The 19,344-nt window shown below is 34.2% G+C and overlaps 2 protein-coding genes across 2 annotated transcripts; one reads left to right on the plus strand and one right to left on the minus strand.

Annotated features, from left to right (window-relative positions):
• The first annotated feature begins 234 nt into the window (after positions 1–234).
• On the plus strand, positions 235–1,537 carry LOC120625719 (fas-associated death domain protein). The gene is made up of 2 exons (XM_039892882.1): positions 235–679; positions 1,099–1,537. The coding sequence occupies exons 1-2, from the start codon at positions 373–375 to the stop codon at positions 1,446–1,448; spliced, it is 657 nt and encodes a 218-aa protein (XP_039748816.1). The 5' UTR covers positions 235–372; the 3' UTR covers positions 1,449–1,537.
• An 833-nt stretch (positions 1,538–2,370) lies between these two features.
• Positions 2,371–18,786, minus strand: LOC120625600 (phosphoribosylformylglycinamidine synthase). The gene is made up of 23 exons (XM_039892665.1): positions 18,242–18,786; positions 17,532–17,845; positions 17,147–17,283; positions 16,956–17,068; positions 16,622–16,875; positions 16,254–16,385; positions 16,040–16,168; positions 15,416–15,544; positions 14,690–14,764; positions 13,971–14,162; positions 11,932–12,105; positions 10,420–10,568; positions 9,674–9,877; positions 9,265–9,460; positions 8,856–8,985; positions 8,449–8,564; positions 7,823–8,091; positions 7,137–7,269; positions 6,131–6,232; positions 5,787–5,933; positions 5,136–5,349; positions 4,315–4,553; positions 2,371–3,659 (listed from the first exon to the last, which is right to left on the minus strand). Exons 1-23 carry the CDS (start codon positions 18,517–18,519, stop codon positions 3,478–3,480), a joined length of 4,008 nt encoding a protein of 1,335 aa, XP_039748599.1. The 5' UTR covers positions 18,520–18,786; the 3' UTR covers positions 2,371–3,477.
• Between the last annotated feature and the right edge of the window lie 558 nt (positions 18,787–19,344).

The raw sequence follows: 19,344 nt of genomic DNA on the forward strand, positions 1-19,344 counted from the left end.
TACATACTCACATACTTTTTGTTAAGGTTAAAACTTATTTGTAATATAAAAATTGTATAGATTTATTATGAATGCATAGTGCAGCATAGTATTTAATTGAGATCGTATGTCAACTCTCGTTTCTAACAAGCTACAAAAAAAATTGTTTAAAGCGTCGCGTTGATTGAAACGTATAGAAACCAACAACTGTCAATAAATTGTCAATACATTTTGTCAACTGTCTATAATTCTATATCATCTACATATATAATTTACGTGTTTGGAAAAAGTGGTGTTTATCCCAATGATTTGTTATAAATTAACCTTTACCTGTAAATAAAGTGGCTATCCTTTTGTTTGGCTCACAGCAAACTAAAGAGGAGGCAAATTAAAATGACCTTATCAGAATACACGCATTTAAAACAACAGATTGTTCTTAATTTAGGGAAAAGTGATAACCGCCACCTGTTGCTCAAGTTAAAAGAGTTTTATAAAGACGATATAGATTCCGAGCGTAAATACGAACAGGTGAACACTATAGGTCAGTTATTGAAAATTCTAGAAATCAGAGATGTTCTTTCTGAAGACGATATTGGACCTTTAAAAGAAATTGCACGAAGACTAAATAACAATGAACTTCTACAGAGAATATCTGACTATGAAATTAGTCATGTTCCTAGAGAATATGTTAATTACTATGGTAAGTCCACTTTATTTACTGCCTTTAATTTGTTATATGTAGGAATCATTAAACTGTGAAACAGATATGGTTTTGGTCAAAACTTTTATAATCATTTTTTTTAATTAAATTGTTTGTGTAAAACAAATAAGCTGAACCTCACTTCTTGCTTACCTAAATTTTGCTGCCATTTCTTGAAAATGAAGTAAAAAGATTACTATTATATTTTGTGAGCATTTATTTAATTGGAATTATGGAAATTGAAAAACAATTAATTTGGTTATATTTTAACTTATTTCGGTTCAAATTAAATTATTTTGGTGAGCTTTTAAATCTGTTGCTATTGTATAATATGATTAGGCAGGTAAATTGTAAAGGAGGAAAATATTTTAAGGTGTTCTGCTAATTTTAAATAGTTTTTTAATTATGAATCATTACAGCCCTTGAAAACAAGCTACCCGCTTTTAACAAGGAGAAAACAGAAACTGGTGTAAACAATCAGTTTTTTATACCTCAAGATAAAACACAAAGAATTAAGGATACAATCATAGAGGAAATTGGAAGATATTGGCGTGATCTAGCTAGGAATCTCAAAATACGAGAAATTGTTATTGAAGATATTGACAGTAAACATCAAGCATTAAGTGAAAAGGCGAAAGATATACTTGACACATATTTTGAACGCTGTGATAAACAAAGATGGTTCTACACATTATGTGAAGCTTTAGAGAAATCACGCAGAAAGGATTTGTGCAGATCTATTCAAGAAATCATGGTTATGAATATATAATTCCCAAACCATTTACCTCGTAATATAAAACCTATATAGTAATTTTATGAAAAATAGGTTTTTGTTTGAGAATAAATTTCTATAGTGAAGTATGTAGTTTTTATAACAACTTTTCAAATTATATTTAAAATCAATATTAAAAAACCAATTATACATTATAAAAATGTGAAAATGTATCAGTTTTTTCATTCATTTGCAATGAAAAAACTGATACACTCGAATGAACTATTCACAAAAGGATGAGCTGAAGCTTTTTTTTTCCCCAAGTTAACTCACGTGGGGTAACTGTTGCATTCTAAGATGGTAAGGCTAACCTGTTAGGGGGGTATGGCAGTTATATTAAACCAATACGTAATTAATTATTTTTTATTTTTTTTTGCTTCGGAGTCACTTTTCTTTGTGTTGTAGGCTTTTACTTTGTATGATATAATAATTGATATGTATAATTATTTTTAATTTGTTAACTGCTCTGCTCTTGTGTACAACCTAACCCTTAAGTCTGTGTTTTTTTTTTTTCTTTCCAATTGGGTTGCCTGGCAGAGATCGCTTTTTAGCGATAAGGCCGCCCTTTGTACCTGTGTTTTATTGTGTTGTTTTTGTTTATAATTTAATTTCTGTTAGGTGTACAATAAAGTGTATTTTCATTTTCATTTCATTTCATTACCTCTACTTTAAATAGGTTTTTAATTATACAGGCCTTAAGAATCCCACCAGACAAAAAGTGCACTGGTGCCTTATAATTGAGAGGTTTTAGGCACCAGAGAGGTTAACATTAAGCTTTGGAGAACTCTGCAAGAATTTCAGATTTTCAGATTTTATGTTGTTTACAGAAATAATGGTTGTCATAGTAAAACTGTTTTTATATAAAAAAAATATATTTATTTTGTGTAAAAAATACATGTTTTTAAACTATATGTTTAATGTAAATATGTACCTAAACTACATTTTAACAAATACTACCATATTCAAATGCTATTAGAAATCTTGTATACTGAATAAATCTTCATCAACTAAATAATATTATTCGTAACCCAATCAAGAAACCTATATAATAGGATTTGAATATGATTTTTGTTAGTAATATTCATTAAAAATAAAAACATAGTAAGGCACTTTGAGTTTTATTGTACAACTAAAAATTTGATTATATTTTCAAAAACCAATCTATGTAAATGCATGTTTTCTTAATTAAAGATGATGACATAACATCAATATCTATCTATGCTCCTATAATATTATAGTATCAAAAATACCACTGCTCATATTTTATAATGGGTATCACATTGTATAACAATAATTCGAGATTTTTTATTAAAGCTGGAATGCTTATCTTGTATGTGAATATGTTGTGCTTATTTACTATAATTCATACATGCTTAAATATAAATTTATAGTTATAAAAAATCTTTTACTTTCAATTAATGACAATTCTTTATATTTTTGGGGTGGTATCATTAGTTTTTTTGCTTGTCGCTCATTTGTTAAAAACCTGTCTTTGAAAAAAAATTACGTACATTCCGTCAGGCCGATCTGACTACGGAGTAAACGTACATGTAAAATTAGATCCAGTCGGCAGAAGTCGTACATTCCAATTTGCAGTTTAGACTCTTCTAGCAGACAGTCCGCTGAAAACTATTTGGCTAATGGGTCAGCAGTCTAACCCACCAGAAGATGTATCGAGTCAAATAAAATTGTAGTTATTTCTTACCAGAAACAAACACCCTATTCTCTGGTGTTTGTATTCTGACATATTCAGATGATGATAAATAAAAGCTAGCTTAGACGAGGCACGTTTGTAACCCATGTAGCTTTAATTTTAAGTTAACGAATTGAAAAATTATCACCATCGTTTACAAAAGGAAAAAAAAACATGCATGCATCAAAAGTGCCTTCTAGGAATTGAACCCATGGATGGTCTTGGACTCAGAAAGCGAGGTATATAGCTTTAGGCAATGGAAGAAAGGTAGGCATAGATAATACAGTGATGTTTTTTTTGTTATGACGCGGCCGCTAATTGTAAAAATAAAGTTTATTGTTGTGAAGCCCAGACATATGCGTTGTGGAACAGTCTCAGCCAGGGCGAGGCGTGGTTGGCGGGAGTTGCGGCTTGCGGTGCGGGCGAGGCACACTGCCAGCGCAACACGCAGCGCTCGGGGTGAGGCATCATTGCTATGTGCCGTCCATCTCTGGACCTTACGCCGGCTAGCCCCTCTGCAAAAAAATGAACTTTTATTTTCACATTGCATTACATTTCAGAATGTTAAGTAGTGAACGGAAGAGATGAAAACACTAACCTACTACCAAGTACACACTAAAATGCAAATGTTTTGATGGATGAATATTTAAGAAGCATTTTAAAAGTAGTACCAGTGACAGAAAATATGAGGAGTAATAGACTGGCACAGTATCTTCATTTAATGTGGAGTGAGAAAATCATTTAAGCAAGAGTATGTTAAATTATAACCTGGAAGACAAAAATAACACGATTGAGTGGGTAAAAAATATGCTAAAAGGAGTGGTTAGTGAGTTAATGGCTAATAGAAGTGAGAAGATATCTGCAGCCACACTTAACATGGGATAAGAACAAAAAGAAGAGTACAATTTTTCAACGCCAATAATTTCACCCCTATATGAGTGAACGCAAAACTTAAATCAAGATCACACACAGGTAATGTATTTATTTATAGAGGAAAACAAGAATTGATGGAGTATAGCTGGTATTAACAGAATAGCTTTTAAGCTTTATCCTTTTCCTTCCTATATTTCCTTATCCTTTATCTTAAGTTAGGAATATAGAATAAAATAGCTATCAATAATACTTATTTTTGATTCACCCTTTATAGAATTGTACATCCATTATACTAACCTGGGCTTCCATTTGGATTCATCGGATAGATCTCCGTGGGTAATCCATCATCATCAACATATTGCATCGCGACCTGACCGTTCATGCGCAGCTTACTGAGTATTTGTTGGTCGGAAACGGTGAATCTTCCTTCACCGTGGGCCACCCAAACTCCAAGCACACTACCACCCATTCCGCGGAACCAAACATCTTCGGTAGCCCTTTCGTTGATCTTCACAGCCGACCAGCGACATTCAAATCTGTTGTTTATAGAATGAAAATTTGTTTAAAAGTTTAAAAGAAATATATTACGTTTCTTGAATGATAGAGGTATGGTGTCTGAATAAGTTACTTCATGGTAAATATTTTATCTCTAAATTAACTAAGGAGCAGTAATAGCTTAGTGTATAAGGCTGCGGCCACCATTTCGGGGGAAAGGAGTACGATTCCTGGCATGAGTTATACGTGTATTTCAAGAAATTAAATATCACTTTCTTTAAATGTTGAAGGAAAACATCTTGAACAAACTTGCATGCCTGAGAGTTCTCGAAAATGTTCCCAAAGGCGTGTTAAGTCTATCAATCAGCACTTGGCCAGATTGGTGGATTGCGGTTTCAACTTTTCTCATTCTCAGAGGAGATCCGTGCGCGTAATGGGTTTGATAATAGTCCTAAAATTACTGAAAAACTAAGATATATTCATGATCATCTTTAACAGCTATACAAACACTTTATAAAAACTAAAATACATACAACATTCCTTTCTTTGCTTACACGTAATAGAGTACTTTTTGCGATTCCAAATTTACCAATATTTTATAGCTAAATAACTAATCAACGAACCTTTCAGATTGATTGTGGTCAAGGAATATTTGAGTCTTCATCACTTGTTTAGTCTCTTCTGCATCGATCCAACCTAACAGCGCCATCAACTGGCATCCGTTACAAACGCCCAAAGAGAACGTATCATTTCTGCTTTTAAAGTTAGCGAACTGTGTGCTCAGAGATTCCGAGAAGAGAATTCCAGCGGCCCAACCTTTAGCTGAACCTAAGGTATCTGAGAATATAAAATATATCTTCAGTCATTCACGGAGTTAAATGGAAGTACACTTTATTGTACACCAAAACGTAACAAAATAGTTTAACAAGAATTAAAATTAACAAATATCAATACAATATGCAGCCTTATTGCTAGAAAGCTATCTCCACCAGGCAACGACGTTTATTGTATCTAATAACTATCTAATCTAATATTTTATGATATCATATACATAATTATAAAATAAGTCATATGTATCCAAAATATACCATCAAGTACTTATATTTTAGTAGACAAACTAAGAATTGAGACATACATTTATGTAGTCTAGGAACTGCATAGAATCCTTCGATATTAAGTACTTCTTACGTATTATTATTACATAAACCAAAGTTTGAGAAGAATTTCTTAGGTAATACTTAGGTATAATAGACAAAACAAAAATAATGGAATACCGGCGTAGCTGAAACCGCCTGGGAAAACCAATCCCTGGAATGCATCAAGCGTGATTTTTTTGGCTTGCAGATCGCTCATGGTGACGTCATAAACTTCGAAGTTCGCCATCATCAAGGAAGCAATCATCTCGCGGTCACCGTTTATTCCTAAAAAAAATTCTCATATTACCAAAACAAGAACATTCTGTTATATTTTTCCATTAATATTCAAAATTTATAAAAAAATGTACAGCCCATTATTTAGCCAAAAAATTTATTGCTGCTGGAATGTTACACCAGAATTCATTTGATAGAAGACGGAGACTTAATATATTTTTTGGGAATAAAACTTAATTTCATCTCACCTTCTTCCCTAAGTACAGCCACTCTAACAGATTTTGATTTCACAACAGCTGCTGAGGGATCAAACGTGACGTTGTATGTAGCTCCTTTTCGACCGCCGAGACCTTAACGAAAAATTAATTCTTTATATTATGTAACAACACCAATATTATCACAATTAAATATGAAACTATTGGATGAGGGCAATCGTAATTGTTGAAATGCATGTAAATCTATACTTCGGACCCAATGACCATTGAGCCATCTAGCTTTGTGTCCAAGATGTAGCGTTGATAGATCCCCCACAAGGTGGACAGACGACCTTAAACAAGTCGCAGGCTGTGCCAGATTAGTCATAAAGCAAAAGTAAGCATGAAAAAAGGTCAACTAAAGTTGACTCGTAAAAAGTCCGTCATACTTTATTAGATCTTTAGTTTTCTAGTAGTCCAATCTTTTTGGGCGCGCTACTTCACTTGAGCGACCAGAAAATGTTAGAGACTACTGTATAGGGGAATTCCTTTCCCCATCGTTTGGATACTTCTATATAGATTTGAAGCTCCTCAGAATAAATTACGAAGTCTTTTCTTAAATATTTTGCTTTATTTTGTATTCAGTTCCTAGGTGATATAAATAATAAATAAATAATTTATATACATTTTATTTATATACATATCGCCATCTAGCCCCAAAGTAAGCGTAGCTTGTGTTATGGGTAGATGACTAATGAATATTTTTATGAATAATATACATAAATACTTATAATATACATATAAACACCCAGACACTGAAAAACATTCATGCTCATCACACAAACATTTTCCAGTTGTGGGAATCGAACCACAAACCTTGGACTCAGAAAGCAGGGTCGCTGCAAACTGCGCCAATCGGCCGTCAAATCAAGGGTATCTGGTTTACCTTTGCTACATACGCCACATTGACATTTTCCGGTACTGTCGCTAAACTGTACTGACTTTTTGCCTTACATAGATGGTTGAGATTATGATCATGATATTCACCAATAGTTCTTACCATTCCACTCCTGCCTGATGCAATCGGAGTTAGCTTGCAGGCGTTCTAATTGATAACTGGTTTCTTCCCAAATTTTGTAGACGTTTATCAATTTTGTGTCCAACACCGATTCCCCGTTAATCTTTACTACCACCTACATCAAAACAATGTATTTTAAAATAACACTCATAGATAATCATGTAGAGTGATCAAGACATTATATGCTCGGCGGCATATTCGATTATGTATTATTGATAGGACATTACAACTCCGAAGTTACCTTGATATTTGGGTCATTTTATCTTTGCTTTACGGAAAGTCCTAGCTTTTAAAACTAATGTTTTCAAAGCAAGGACTTTCAGTTACCATTTTATTGGAAAAAATAATTTTATATTGAGTGGGATGAGTCCTTAGCCTACTACATCCATTATATTAGAACAAGAAAGCTATGCAACTGCTTCATAAGTTCGGATCCTATAACCGTCCGAATTTAAAGGACCTCTTTGGCAACTAGCATTTACCCATCTCCGCATAGGTGATAAGAGACCATCTGGCTTTGTATATTTATGCTAAACTAAGAATGATAAGTTGCCCTTTTCTTAGCGAGCATTTTTTACAAAAACTACTTAAGGAAAACAATTCCAAATTTTTTGGTGTTTTTTATTGCTGAAAAAGCTGACACGTTAAAGAAAAATGTGCCACTTTACCTCAGAGTTCATGCCATATTTTCCACTTCTGCCAACAAGTTTAGCCTTAACACCCTGTTTATTGTATTCGTTTAGGACATAATCCAAATTACTCTGTGCTACTTCTATGACGATGCCCAGTTCTTCATTAAGTAATGCCTCTATAGCAGATACATTATTTTCTACTCTCAAATCCAATTCCAGACCACGTACACCTCCAATACCCATTTCCAGAACGGTTGTTATAAAACCTCCTTCGCTTATATCGTGGCCAGACAGCAATTTTTTTTCTAAAAATATTAGAATATTATAGTTACAATACTTAAAATAACACGGTACAGTTATTCTCCTATATTATTCCAGGAAATTATAAAGGGGTGAATCCCGGAATGAGAGATAGTAAGCTGAATTTTCGTATATACCTTAATTTTTTATATATTAATTTAATAATACTTTTTGTACACCAGATTATAGGAGACTTTTTTAGATAATTTCTAGAACGGCAAAATGAAGGCATTTATTCCGAGTCGGATTGCCCATTTTATTTGACTATATAGCGCATGCACATAACCATAACATAGCAATTCTGACTTTATGCTTGCTTGGTGTAAGGCTTTTAGAATTATGTCACTTAAAAAATGTCTCACCTTTTAGCAGTCTCTGTGTGACCTTGAACAAAGACTTCAACACTTTAGGATCGTCTAGATCTGGTGGACTATCTCCCAACTGTTTGTAACATTGTGCTAGGGCAGATCCCCCAAGTCTGAACAAAGAATTAAGTTATAAATACCTTATACAACACTTCGCGAATACTGTGTAAAAAATAATTTATAGTAGCCAGTTGTTAATGACAAAATTGTCTGTTCTATTAAAATAATCACATCGATGAGAAACCAAACGAATATCCATTTATTTAATTCCTCGCAGCGTCAGTCCCGCATTGCTGAGGAATCTACTACATATTATAACCGTCTTAAAGATGTGAGGAAAAGAAGAGAGAAGACATAGAGTCGGACTTATCTGGTCTCTTAATTATTATTTCAAAATTAACTACCTGTATTTTCCTGGAGTAACCGGCACATGGACAAGCGCGGCGCCTTCGACGAGAAGAGTGGGTTCGACTTTTACGGTAATATCAGGACAAGGCGCGTACGTAGACACCACTAACGTTCCGGGTGATTGTACTAAACAAACAGATTTATGAAATTGTCACTTCTCATTGTCTGTTAAGTTCAAAGTTGTCCTAACATTGCGAAAAGCATAACAAGACAATTAATAACATTCAAAATGCATTGCGCTTCGGGCTACACCTTTTATAAGTAGGTATCACCCCAAACTTATCTGGCCCGGTGACGGAAAGTGCCATTTGGCCCGCTGGTCTCTTTATTTTCGAATGCGACGCTGACATCGGACCAGAAAAGTATGAGCGACTATCGCCACGGTTTAGAAGTTATCGCACTCACCAGCTTCTCCCTCTACACTAGCGCACATGGAGAGAGAGTCTTTGCCGCCGTCGATAGCCACGCCCAATTCCCTCATGGCACCACAAAGCGCGTCGCAAGCCACGACTAGAGAAGCTCCCTCCGCTCCAGTCTTGCCTGGCCACATCCAGTTTCCGGAACATTTTACGTCTTCCAACTCGGTAATTCCGGCGAATACCTTAGATTTCAAAATAAATTTCATATTGAGATCTCAGTGCACAAATAATGTTACAACGGAAATGTTTATAGAACTCGCTTAACTAGCTGCTGAAATCTGAAAGTCGGAAGGTTTTTGATATTTTGACATTCCAAAAAAAAAATTTGATTATGTGAACTCAACGTCTTACACTGCCATGCTCGTATATATAAGTGAGATAAGGACAATGCTTACCAAATTAGTGAGAGCTTCGCCGAGGGACAACCTTGCTCCCGCTGCGGGGTCTAATAGACCCTTGATGTTTTGCGTGCCGATAGACGTTGCGGATCCAACCAATTCGTAAAACGATAATGCTATGATCGCAAAATCGGCCAGTGGGGTATGAAGGGGCCCTACGCATTGCTGCTGGGCTACTAGACCTGTGACACAACGGTCTACCTGCAAACGATTATTTTCAGATATTTTTGTTAGTTACATAATATTTGGATAAATTAGTTAAAATACCAAATTTAAAAATACAACTAGTTTGATAATAAAGAGGAATTTAGTTGCATCATTATATCAACCCATTACTGGCCCACTACAGGGTCTCTTCCTACACGGGTCTGCTCCCTCGATGAGAAAGGTTTATAGCCATAAAAGACCAGTAGAGCTAGTATGCCCGCCACGAGATAGGTACATATCTTTCCTTTTGCTAATTCGTACCACAAAGATCTGGAATGTTCTTTAGGCTTCCGTCTTCCCCAATACCTATAATATGGGTTCCTTCAAATCAAGAGTGAATAGGCATCTCCTAGGCAAGCGCGTTCCATCTTAGGCCGCACCATCACTAGTTATCTTCGGGTGTGATTGCGGTCAAGCGCTAGTATATAGATTTAAAAAAAACTCCACTCGTTACTCGTATTTTTTCTATAGAAATAGGCGAGATAATGGGTAAACAGACACTCGTGGCGTAGCAGAAGATTAAACCATGAACATACCTTGTTTGTCAAATACCTCTTGCTAGCGACATTAACCAGTCTCAAGACGCGGTTCAGTGCCTTTTCTACAGTAACGCCACTAGGCAAGGCGAGAGGCAGTTTGGTTCTCTTATCTCGTTTTAAATCGAAAGTCTTACGTGGCATGTTACCTAAAAGAATACCAAATACCATTACCAATTGTATGAATTAAGTAAGTATATAACAAAAGCGCTTTTTTTAAAGTTATACCTAATTATAAATAAATAAATATACTGCGACAATACACACATCGCCATCTAGTCCCAAAATAAGCGTAGCTTGTGTTATGGGTACTAAGATGACTGACGAATTTTATGAATAATGTACATATAAAATACAGATAAACACCCAAACACTGAAAAACATTCGTGTTCATCACACAAACATTTTCCGGTTGTGGGAATCGAACCCACGGACTTCAACTCAGAAAGCAGGGTCGCTGCCCAAAGCGCCAATCGACCGTCAAAAATTGACGGACCAAGAAGATAGTCTACCAGATAGTAAGTGGAAAACCATTGCCAATGAATGAATGAATTTCTTAATGACAAGGTTGCTTGGAAGCATCCGGCTCCGCTTTCATCTCTCACAAGATAGAAAAATGAATTTTGAAATGTAAAATGTAAATTGTTAATGTTGGAGAAGAGCAACTGCTGAGTTTCTTGCCGGCTTTTTCTCGGTAGAATCTGCCTTCCGAACCGGTGGTAGAGTCACTACACACAGACAGACTTGACGTTTCAAAAGTGCTTATATTAGGCCTACTTGAAATAAATGAATTTTGAATTTTTTTGACAATAAACAGAGAAACACTTTGCATGGTGCGCCCAGTGTCCTTCAACCGAAAGCATAGTACCTGTAATTATAAGCTGTGAGGTACGCATTTGGTTGTATAATTATTATAATTACTTTACTTTACTTAACCTATGATAAATAAATAAAATAAATATTTTGGTAGTAGAATAAGGTGAAAAGTAATTTATAAGATTGTTAATAAAGGCTATTATGTTAAATTATTATTTTTCTATCATTCATTGATTATCATTGGTTTTTTTTTAATTCATAACGATGCTAAAAAAAATATAAAACACTATTACAATTTATAAGAAAAAACATCCACCCTCCGCTTACGGGGCTTTTAAATGCCCAAGCAACCGGCAGTCAGGGCTCCAGAGTGAGGAACCTTTTCACAATACGCGCCGTTTATTATTATTTTTATTATTATTATAATTACACCGGAAACGCATCTTTTTGTTCCGAAACACAGCAATGCTACTTAGAGGCAGAAATATAGATGGCGATTGTGTGTCCCCTGACCAGCTCTGTCACAAAAAGCTACCAGATACGGTGCAAGAGATATTTATCACTATTTACCTAAGAAACCTCGCTTTTAAACACTTTTAATGAAAACCAGAATTATAATCAGTTAAAAGCATTACGCTCAGGGCGGTTTAACTTCTCTCTTTCAAGACGTTGGGCGTTACAAATACTAGTAATTACCTAGAACAGCTTCCAAATGTAAATCATAGGGTAGTTTGGATTTCGTCTCTGGCTTAAGTCTACCCGCGTTGTCCAAATAGTTTTCCTTGTACTTATCCTCTATGAGACTCATAAATCCGTCGCCAGTCACTTCGCCAACGAATGATACGGGGCATCTTTCCCGACGACATATTTCTGAAAATATCAACGCATATAAAAATTCAATGTTAACTTACAATCCTACGACAACAACCTTTATCACTGTTATAGTCGTAAAAATATAATAGGCCCGTTTTGACATTTATCATCGCGACGTAACTAGTTATGGAACCATAAGACTCTGTACTCGATACTCACGATAAATCAATTCAAGTTTGTATCAGTACTGGATTGATATTATTATGTATTGTAAAGTGTTCGTTCGTTTAAAGTATTCCTTTAACTTCACAACCAATACGCGTAACTGGCTGTTGATTATACGTCCACTTTTCAACATGTTGAAACAGAGTTAGTACTATATAAAAACAAACACAAAAATCGAGTCAAATCACTATGTTTAAATTAATGTCCAAAATAGAAGAGCCATAGTTAACGTAAAAGTAAACAATATATATCAAACTTAAACGAGCGCACAGTCAACTTTACAAGATTTGGAACGAAAAACTGCGCAGTGCGCGCGGGGACGCTTCAGTCATGTGCCGCTTGGTCAGATACATCAACTCAGACTCATTATTTAGAACCCATTTTGAGAACCAAGCTCATTCGTTGCTGTAAAAATAACTACACAATATATAATTTCGATAGTCAGTAAAAAAATGGTTACAGCTCTAGTATAAAAAAAAAAAGACTGAGAACGTTACTGTTTTCGGAACGTTTCGCAACAATTATAAATTGCATGCTACTATGAAGTAAGCGCAAAAAGAATACTCGCGATATATTCTTTCGTATTATTTAACGTCCCAAAAAAAATTACGTATTTTTTAAAACACTGTGTGTAATTGATTTTTATTTTTTTGTTTCTTTCAGTTTCGTTCCAAGATACATTCTATGGTCTTGCACGAATGTCAAAACGGGCCTATTACATTTTTACGACTATAGTCTAGTCAACAAGTGCCTTTTGGACTAACTTTTTTCAGCAGTCTCCGAAAATTATGATCGATTTTTGAAAAAATGAAGATCCGTTTGCAAATATTGTAAAAGTTATTAACAATTAACTAAAAAAAAGGGGGCTTTGGTTTTTTGCAAATATCTCAAAGACTAATAAAGATTGAAAAAAGATTCAAAAAGAGGATGAATTTACTAAAAAAAAAGTCTTGATTCCCGGAATTGTAGGATCAATATTTATAATTTTCCCAAAGGGATGAAAATACGGCCGAAAACGGGTACTCTGGCTTGGGCAAGCCGCGCCCACTTTGGATTTAAGCATACTAAATGTGAAAATAAAATATTGAAAATTTCAGACACTATCTGAACAGATGAATAAACAACAATCCAATTATTCAATTAGTTATTCAATAGTTAATTAATAATTTTTTTCTGCCTGAACATGAACATTGCAAGTGTGATAATTGTTAAACTATAAATTAAAGATTTTTTTTCTTTCTTGGAGCAATTCTTGAAAGGCTTCAGAATATAGCCCTGTTGGACAAATTGAAAAATTTTCATTTTTCGATCATAATCATTCCTCGATCATAATTTTCGTAGACTGCTGAAAAATTTGGTCAAAAAAGCACTTGCTGACTAGACTAAAGCCTATCGATGTTCTGCTCGACAATAGCCAGTTCTCTATTATTGGAAAATGTTAGAAAATAGAAAAATTTAAAGGGTTTCGAATATTTTGACTTCATCAAGCGTATAACTTATGGTAATCGATACCAACACAAATAAGTTTTATATAAGATCAAAGTCATCCAAAGTGGCAGGTTTCCGGAGTTGTACTGAATATAGATGGGGACAATAGGTTAGTCAAACTCCATATTAAAAAATAACTGTCACATCCCACAGGCACGAAACACTGCGAGTATACAAAGCTAAAAATTAAAATATAAGATTTTGCGTACCTTCGAGAATAGTCCTATTTTCTTTGGTACAGAGCAAAGCATTATTCTCCTGGTACTCAGCACCCCACAGCTCTAATGTTGTGATGGTAGGATCTCCTAGTTGAAACTCCTCCGTGAAAACCACAGCCCCTTCAGGTTCCACTAACTCCTTCAACACGTTACCATTACCGCCAGCGCCTTGGTCATGAATAGCTAGAGACAAATTTAAAAGCTACAGGGGCCGTATAGAGGGGAGGATAAAATTTCGAATTGACAATTTGAAAACCTATATTGTCAAAGATAATATGTACAGCGCCAACTTATGGAGGTTAATTTTCGAATTAACAATTCAAAATTGGCTATATTGCCAAAGATATGCAGATTAGATCAATAGCGTGCATTCCCTATTCCGAAAATACGTTACGTGCTTAAACATCAGATTACACGCCTTATAATTTGGCTGGTTAGATTATTTTATAAGAAGTTAAATGTTCCAACGCTGTTATCACTGAAATTAAATCAAATATTTTGTGAGATATTGAAACAAGGCGAAAATGTTAAGATGGCATCCTGTAGACGAACTTAGACATAGTTTCTAGTTAGGTTAGCCTTAGGTACTCCTCCATGTGAAACCTCTGCTGTCTCATTCTCAAAAATGGTAGTTAGTTAATATGGCTATTGATTTTTGTTTCTTTTGAATATCCTTCACTGTCCAAAAAAAATGTGTAAATAATACATACATTCGATGGGATTAACTTCAGCTTCTAAGCAACCTCTGACTGCTCTATTAAGACGATTTCCCATTTCCGCATCACCTATTTAAAAAGAGACATGTATTATAATCTGAAAGTATTAACTGACCGACACAAGGAAATTAAGGCACAATCGGCTCGGTAGGTTTAAAAAAAAATGCATGAAATATATATATATATATATTTTATTTATATTTATATATTTGTATAATTTTTAAATCTTATTTATTGCACCACCTACCTCTTTTCTATGTTTTTTCCTTTTACGCCATTGGTTGCCTGGAAGAAATCGCTATGTAGCGATAAGGCCACCAAATTGTACTCTCTTGATTGTATTTATATCTTTGTAACTACTTTTTGTTTCTTTGGTGTACAATAAAAGTGTATTCATTCATTCATTCATTCATGTGTCTATTTTCCATATGCAACAAGTTAACACGCCAGTAACTACTGCTGGGCGGTTTTACATGCTAGCAAGGTTTTTTAAGAAGTCACTTACGTAAATTAGATAAGTTATCTACTAATCTAAGTTCGAAATGAAAATAAAAGAATAAGATCATGTGCAGTTGAATTAGAATTATTTTCTTTAATTGGAGAAAAGGCTATGCAATTCTTTGTTAAAATAGCAATTTCAGCTTCGTTAAAAAAGATGAGGAAGTGGAATCCTTTAAAAATAACTTAAAAAGTACCGAACTTCTATTTAGCTGGACAAACCTCTCTGGACGGCTCCAAAATCAAGAGCGTGATCTCTTGAATCACCACCTTGAACAGCAACCGAGGAAGCGGCTCCGCCTCCCACGCCGATACGATACACCGGGCCGCCAATCTTCACAAGCAACATTCCTTAAAAAAATTAAGGTTAAAATTTTCATTTAAATTTTATAGTTTGGTCGCTCAAGAAGTTGGCATGATTTGGAAGTGTCCGCGTCCGCCAGCCAGTCTATTTCAACGATTCGGCTCACGTACTGTAGATCCAAAATCTATATTGACTAGCTGTTGCCGGCGACATCGTTCGCTTTTGTTTTTACAGATGATTATTACTTGACATATTAATTTTCCGCTTTCCATGATAAATGAGGTGCTAAATTAGTAAATAATGCACCAATTTAATTATTTTGACTTAGTTTCATAAATACTGTGTTTCAATAACATTTGATCAAGAGCATTTGGAACTGATCTCTATTGTAAGTACTCAAGTTACCTAACAGTAAAACATTATATGACTTCATGGACATTGTTGATTGATTTATAAGTAACTTAAATAATTGATATACAAGTCATGCTTGAATACTTAGTTAAATTGACAAGTTTTATATCAATTTAATTTAAAATACATACCTTTGTCTGGCTTGTTCTTTTTGATCATGGCATGAGGCATATACCCAATCCCTCCACTAAACATAATAGGCTTGACAAATTCCTCTCTTTTATTATCACCATTCTTTAAACCGTAAGATTGCACAAAGCCTGTAACAATTTATTTATAATCATGACATATAAATTAACATCAATAAAATATTTCACACAGTCAATTTCTTCTTTATAACCATACCTGAGATAAGAGGCTCCCCAAATTTATTGCCATAATCTGAAGCACCATTGCTAGCATCAATTATAATCTGCAGAGGATTAGCAAAATTATTCGGGTACTTCCAGCTCTTGTCTTCCCAAGGTAAATCATATCCTATAAGTAATTAAATTGTATAATTTTAAGCGCTTTTAACCTCTTAACAGTCTCTTACTGTAACAGTCTCAAAACTTTAGAACAGTTAGAACCTACTAAATTCTAAAATGCTCACAACTCAATAACTCACACAAACAATGCAATTTTCTTTACTCAAAAAATCGATTGATGCAACTTATTAAATCAATCAGAAATCTTAACTAACTACAAGGTCACAATGATATGCCCAGTCTTACCAGGAATTGACAGATTGCCAACACTGTATCCCGCTGTTCCAGCAACTGTATGACCACCGCGACCTACTCCCTGGACGTCTCTGATACGTCCACCAGTGCCTGTGGTGGCTCCACTGAACGGGGCAACAGCAGTAGGCATGTTATGAGTCTCGGCCGTAAATATTATATCTGATTGTGTCACTTGTGGAACCATTAAAGATGGTACTTTCACATCGCTTGGCATGATCTTTGTGTGTTCAAAACCTCTTATTGCACTGTAAATAAAAATCGTATGTTATGTTTATTCAAGATTATTTGTAGAACTAAAGTACCCAGTAAGCAAATTAGATCTTACCTACTGTTGTCTCCAAATTTTATAACATTGTTATCATTGGAGGTCTTCTGAGTAGAAGCAACCATATCAATCAGTGATTCATCTATTTCTTTGCCATCTAAAATAATTTTTCCCTAAAATATTGTCAACCAATTTTATTTTTAGGTGTTTTTATAATTTTACAATTCAGTAAAATCTAATAATCTAATTACCTTAAAGAACCAATGCCTCGAATGTTCACTATTACTTTGAGCAAGGTCAAATAACTCAACACTAGTTGGATCCCTTTTGAGCTTATTTACAAACAGATCCATATAAAACTGCATATCCCAGGTGTCAAAAGCCAAACCTAAAATGACATTTCAACATTTAAATTTAAAATGTTTTTTTGGATGTTATTACATACTAAATATTTGAATTGTTTCTGTATTAATTATTTTCATAATAAGTTTACCATCTAGTTATTCCAATTGAAATTTTTGAGACAGTCTAAGTCTCAAAATCATTGCAGTAGTGGCAATAATAAACAAAATACTTTCAACCTCTTTTATAACATACAACTTAGAATTTTATTGTTTTTGGTCCTCAATAACTAACCTAACTTATTATTGACTTGTTCCATAGCTGCCATACCCTCTTTTTGTAATGGTACAACAAACCAGGGTTCCAAATCCTTAGGTAAACCCTCATTAAAACTTTTGCGGGGCAAATTCTCTGTAGTATATATACACTGTGTCATCCTATCATGCAATGGTGCAGCCAGGTCATCGAAGAGTTTTTTGCTAACACTCTTGGCTTGGTTAAATGTAATGAGAAATCTTGTGGAAACCTCAAGACGCACCACATCATGAAGACCAACACTTTCACAGATTTGAACTGAATTACTTGAATCAGCAGTTGAGAAATTGAATCTGAAATTATATCTTAATTAGAAATATTACACAAAGTATTTATGGCACATAATCCAATACAAACTTCCAATAGCTATTAGAATGAGATATTTAAAACATTTTAAACAATACCATAATAATTATTACTTCTTACTACTTGAATGATTAGTTTTAAACAATAATTGCATAATTCCATTAACCTTCAACCCAACCAATTTTGATTATTTCTGCTGATGTAAAGTAAAGAGTATCCTATTTTCCATGATTTCTGAGTTTATACAAGAAAATTCTCTTAATTTTTATATAGATTTTATGCATAATGAAATCGTGAGGACATCACAGGATGTGATTGAAACTTAAAACAGAAAGGTAATTCAATAAAAAAAACATAAATTAACTTCTTCGACGACGACTTACCTAGGACCAATCTCTATGATAATTTGATCATCATTTATAAGTTTGTACATAGATTCATTCCTTAGTGCGTGAGGCTGCAGTGGAGAGCTGAGCAGCCACTGAAGTATCTTTATTTGGTTGATGTTCAGATAATCACAACCCTCAGCAAGTTCCACATGGTAGCACACCTCTGTTGACAGGTCTTGCACGTTGACATCAACAAGTTTTAACTTTGCAAGTATTTCCTTAGTCCTATGAGCACTAAATGCTTCGCGTGTAAAAAATCGTAATATGCACATGGTTCAAATTATTACAATAGACTGACAAAAGAATGTCGATTTCAATAGGGTATTTGTGTTTCACAAATTGATATCTTGCATCAATGTCAAAGATCGAGGCATATTATCTCATTGTTGACGATTAGCGAAAATAAATGAAAATAACAATATCTTACGCAACAATAACATAGATATAAACTTATTTAAGTTATCCACGGTCTTGCACAGTCCAGTGGATTGTTTTAACAGTTGTTTACTTTACGAACTAAATATATTGTAATAATTGCCAAGGCAGCAATAAAATTTTAAAACATGCTTTTAAGATTCAAATTCCTGTAATAATAACATTGATGCTGTTACTGATAAAATGCTTTACAAATTTGAATCATATCACTGATATGTATACGTCACAATTTTCCTGGTATTTGAAACATAGCGGACTTAAAAAAAACAAATTGACTTTGAAATTTAACAGTATATAATAATTTAAAATAACATAAATTGAGTTTGACATGCCTGGCCCTATTATCTTAAATAACATAAAGAGTAAAACTCGTGAAACTCTTTGAAGCCCTGTAAAAATACAGCCCAGTGCTTAGGGTAAGAAGAAGATAGTATGCCCCCTGTCCTCCTAGCATAATTTTTCGAAGTGATATTGATGATTTAAAATTTAAGGCTATGTGTACATTTAACGTCTACGGTACATTTAAATCTCAATTATCTATACACAAAATTCCACAGAATTAAGAACATATAGAAAACGTGTACACGACTAATATTGAAGTTTCAAAAACCACTCCACCTTAGTAGTATTTTCGAATACATGATAAGTCACTTAATTCCGTA

This window comes from Pararge aegeria, chromosome 8, assembly GCF_905163445.1.
Source record: "Pararge aegeria chromosome 8, ilParAegt1.1, whole genome shotgun sequence".
In the NCBI taxonomy this organism is placed as follows: Eukaryota; Metazoa; Arthropoda; class Insecta; order Lepidoptera; family Nymphalidae; genus Pararge; species Pararge aegeria.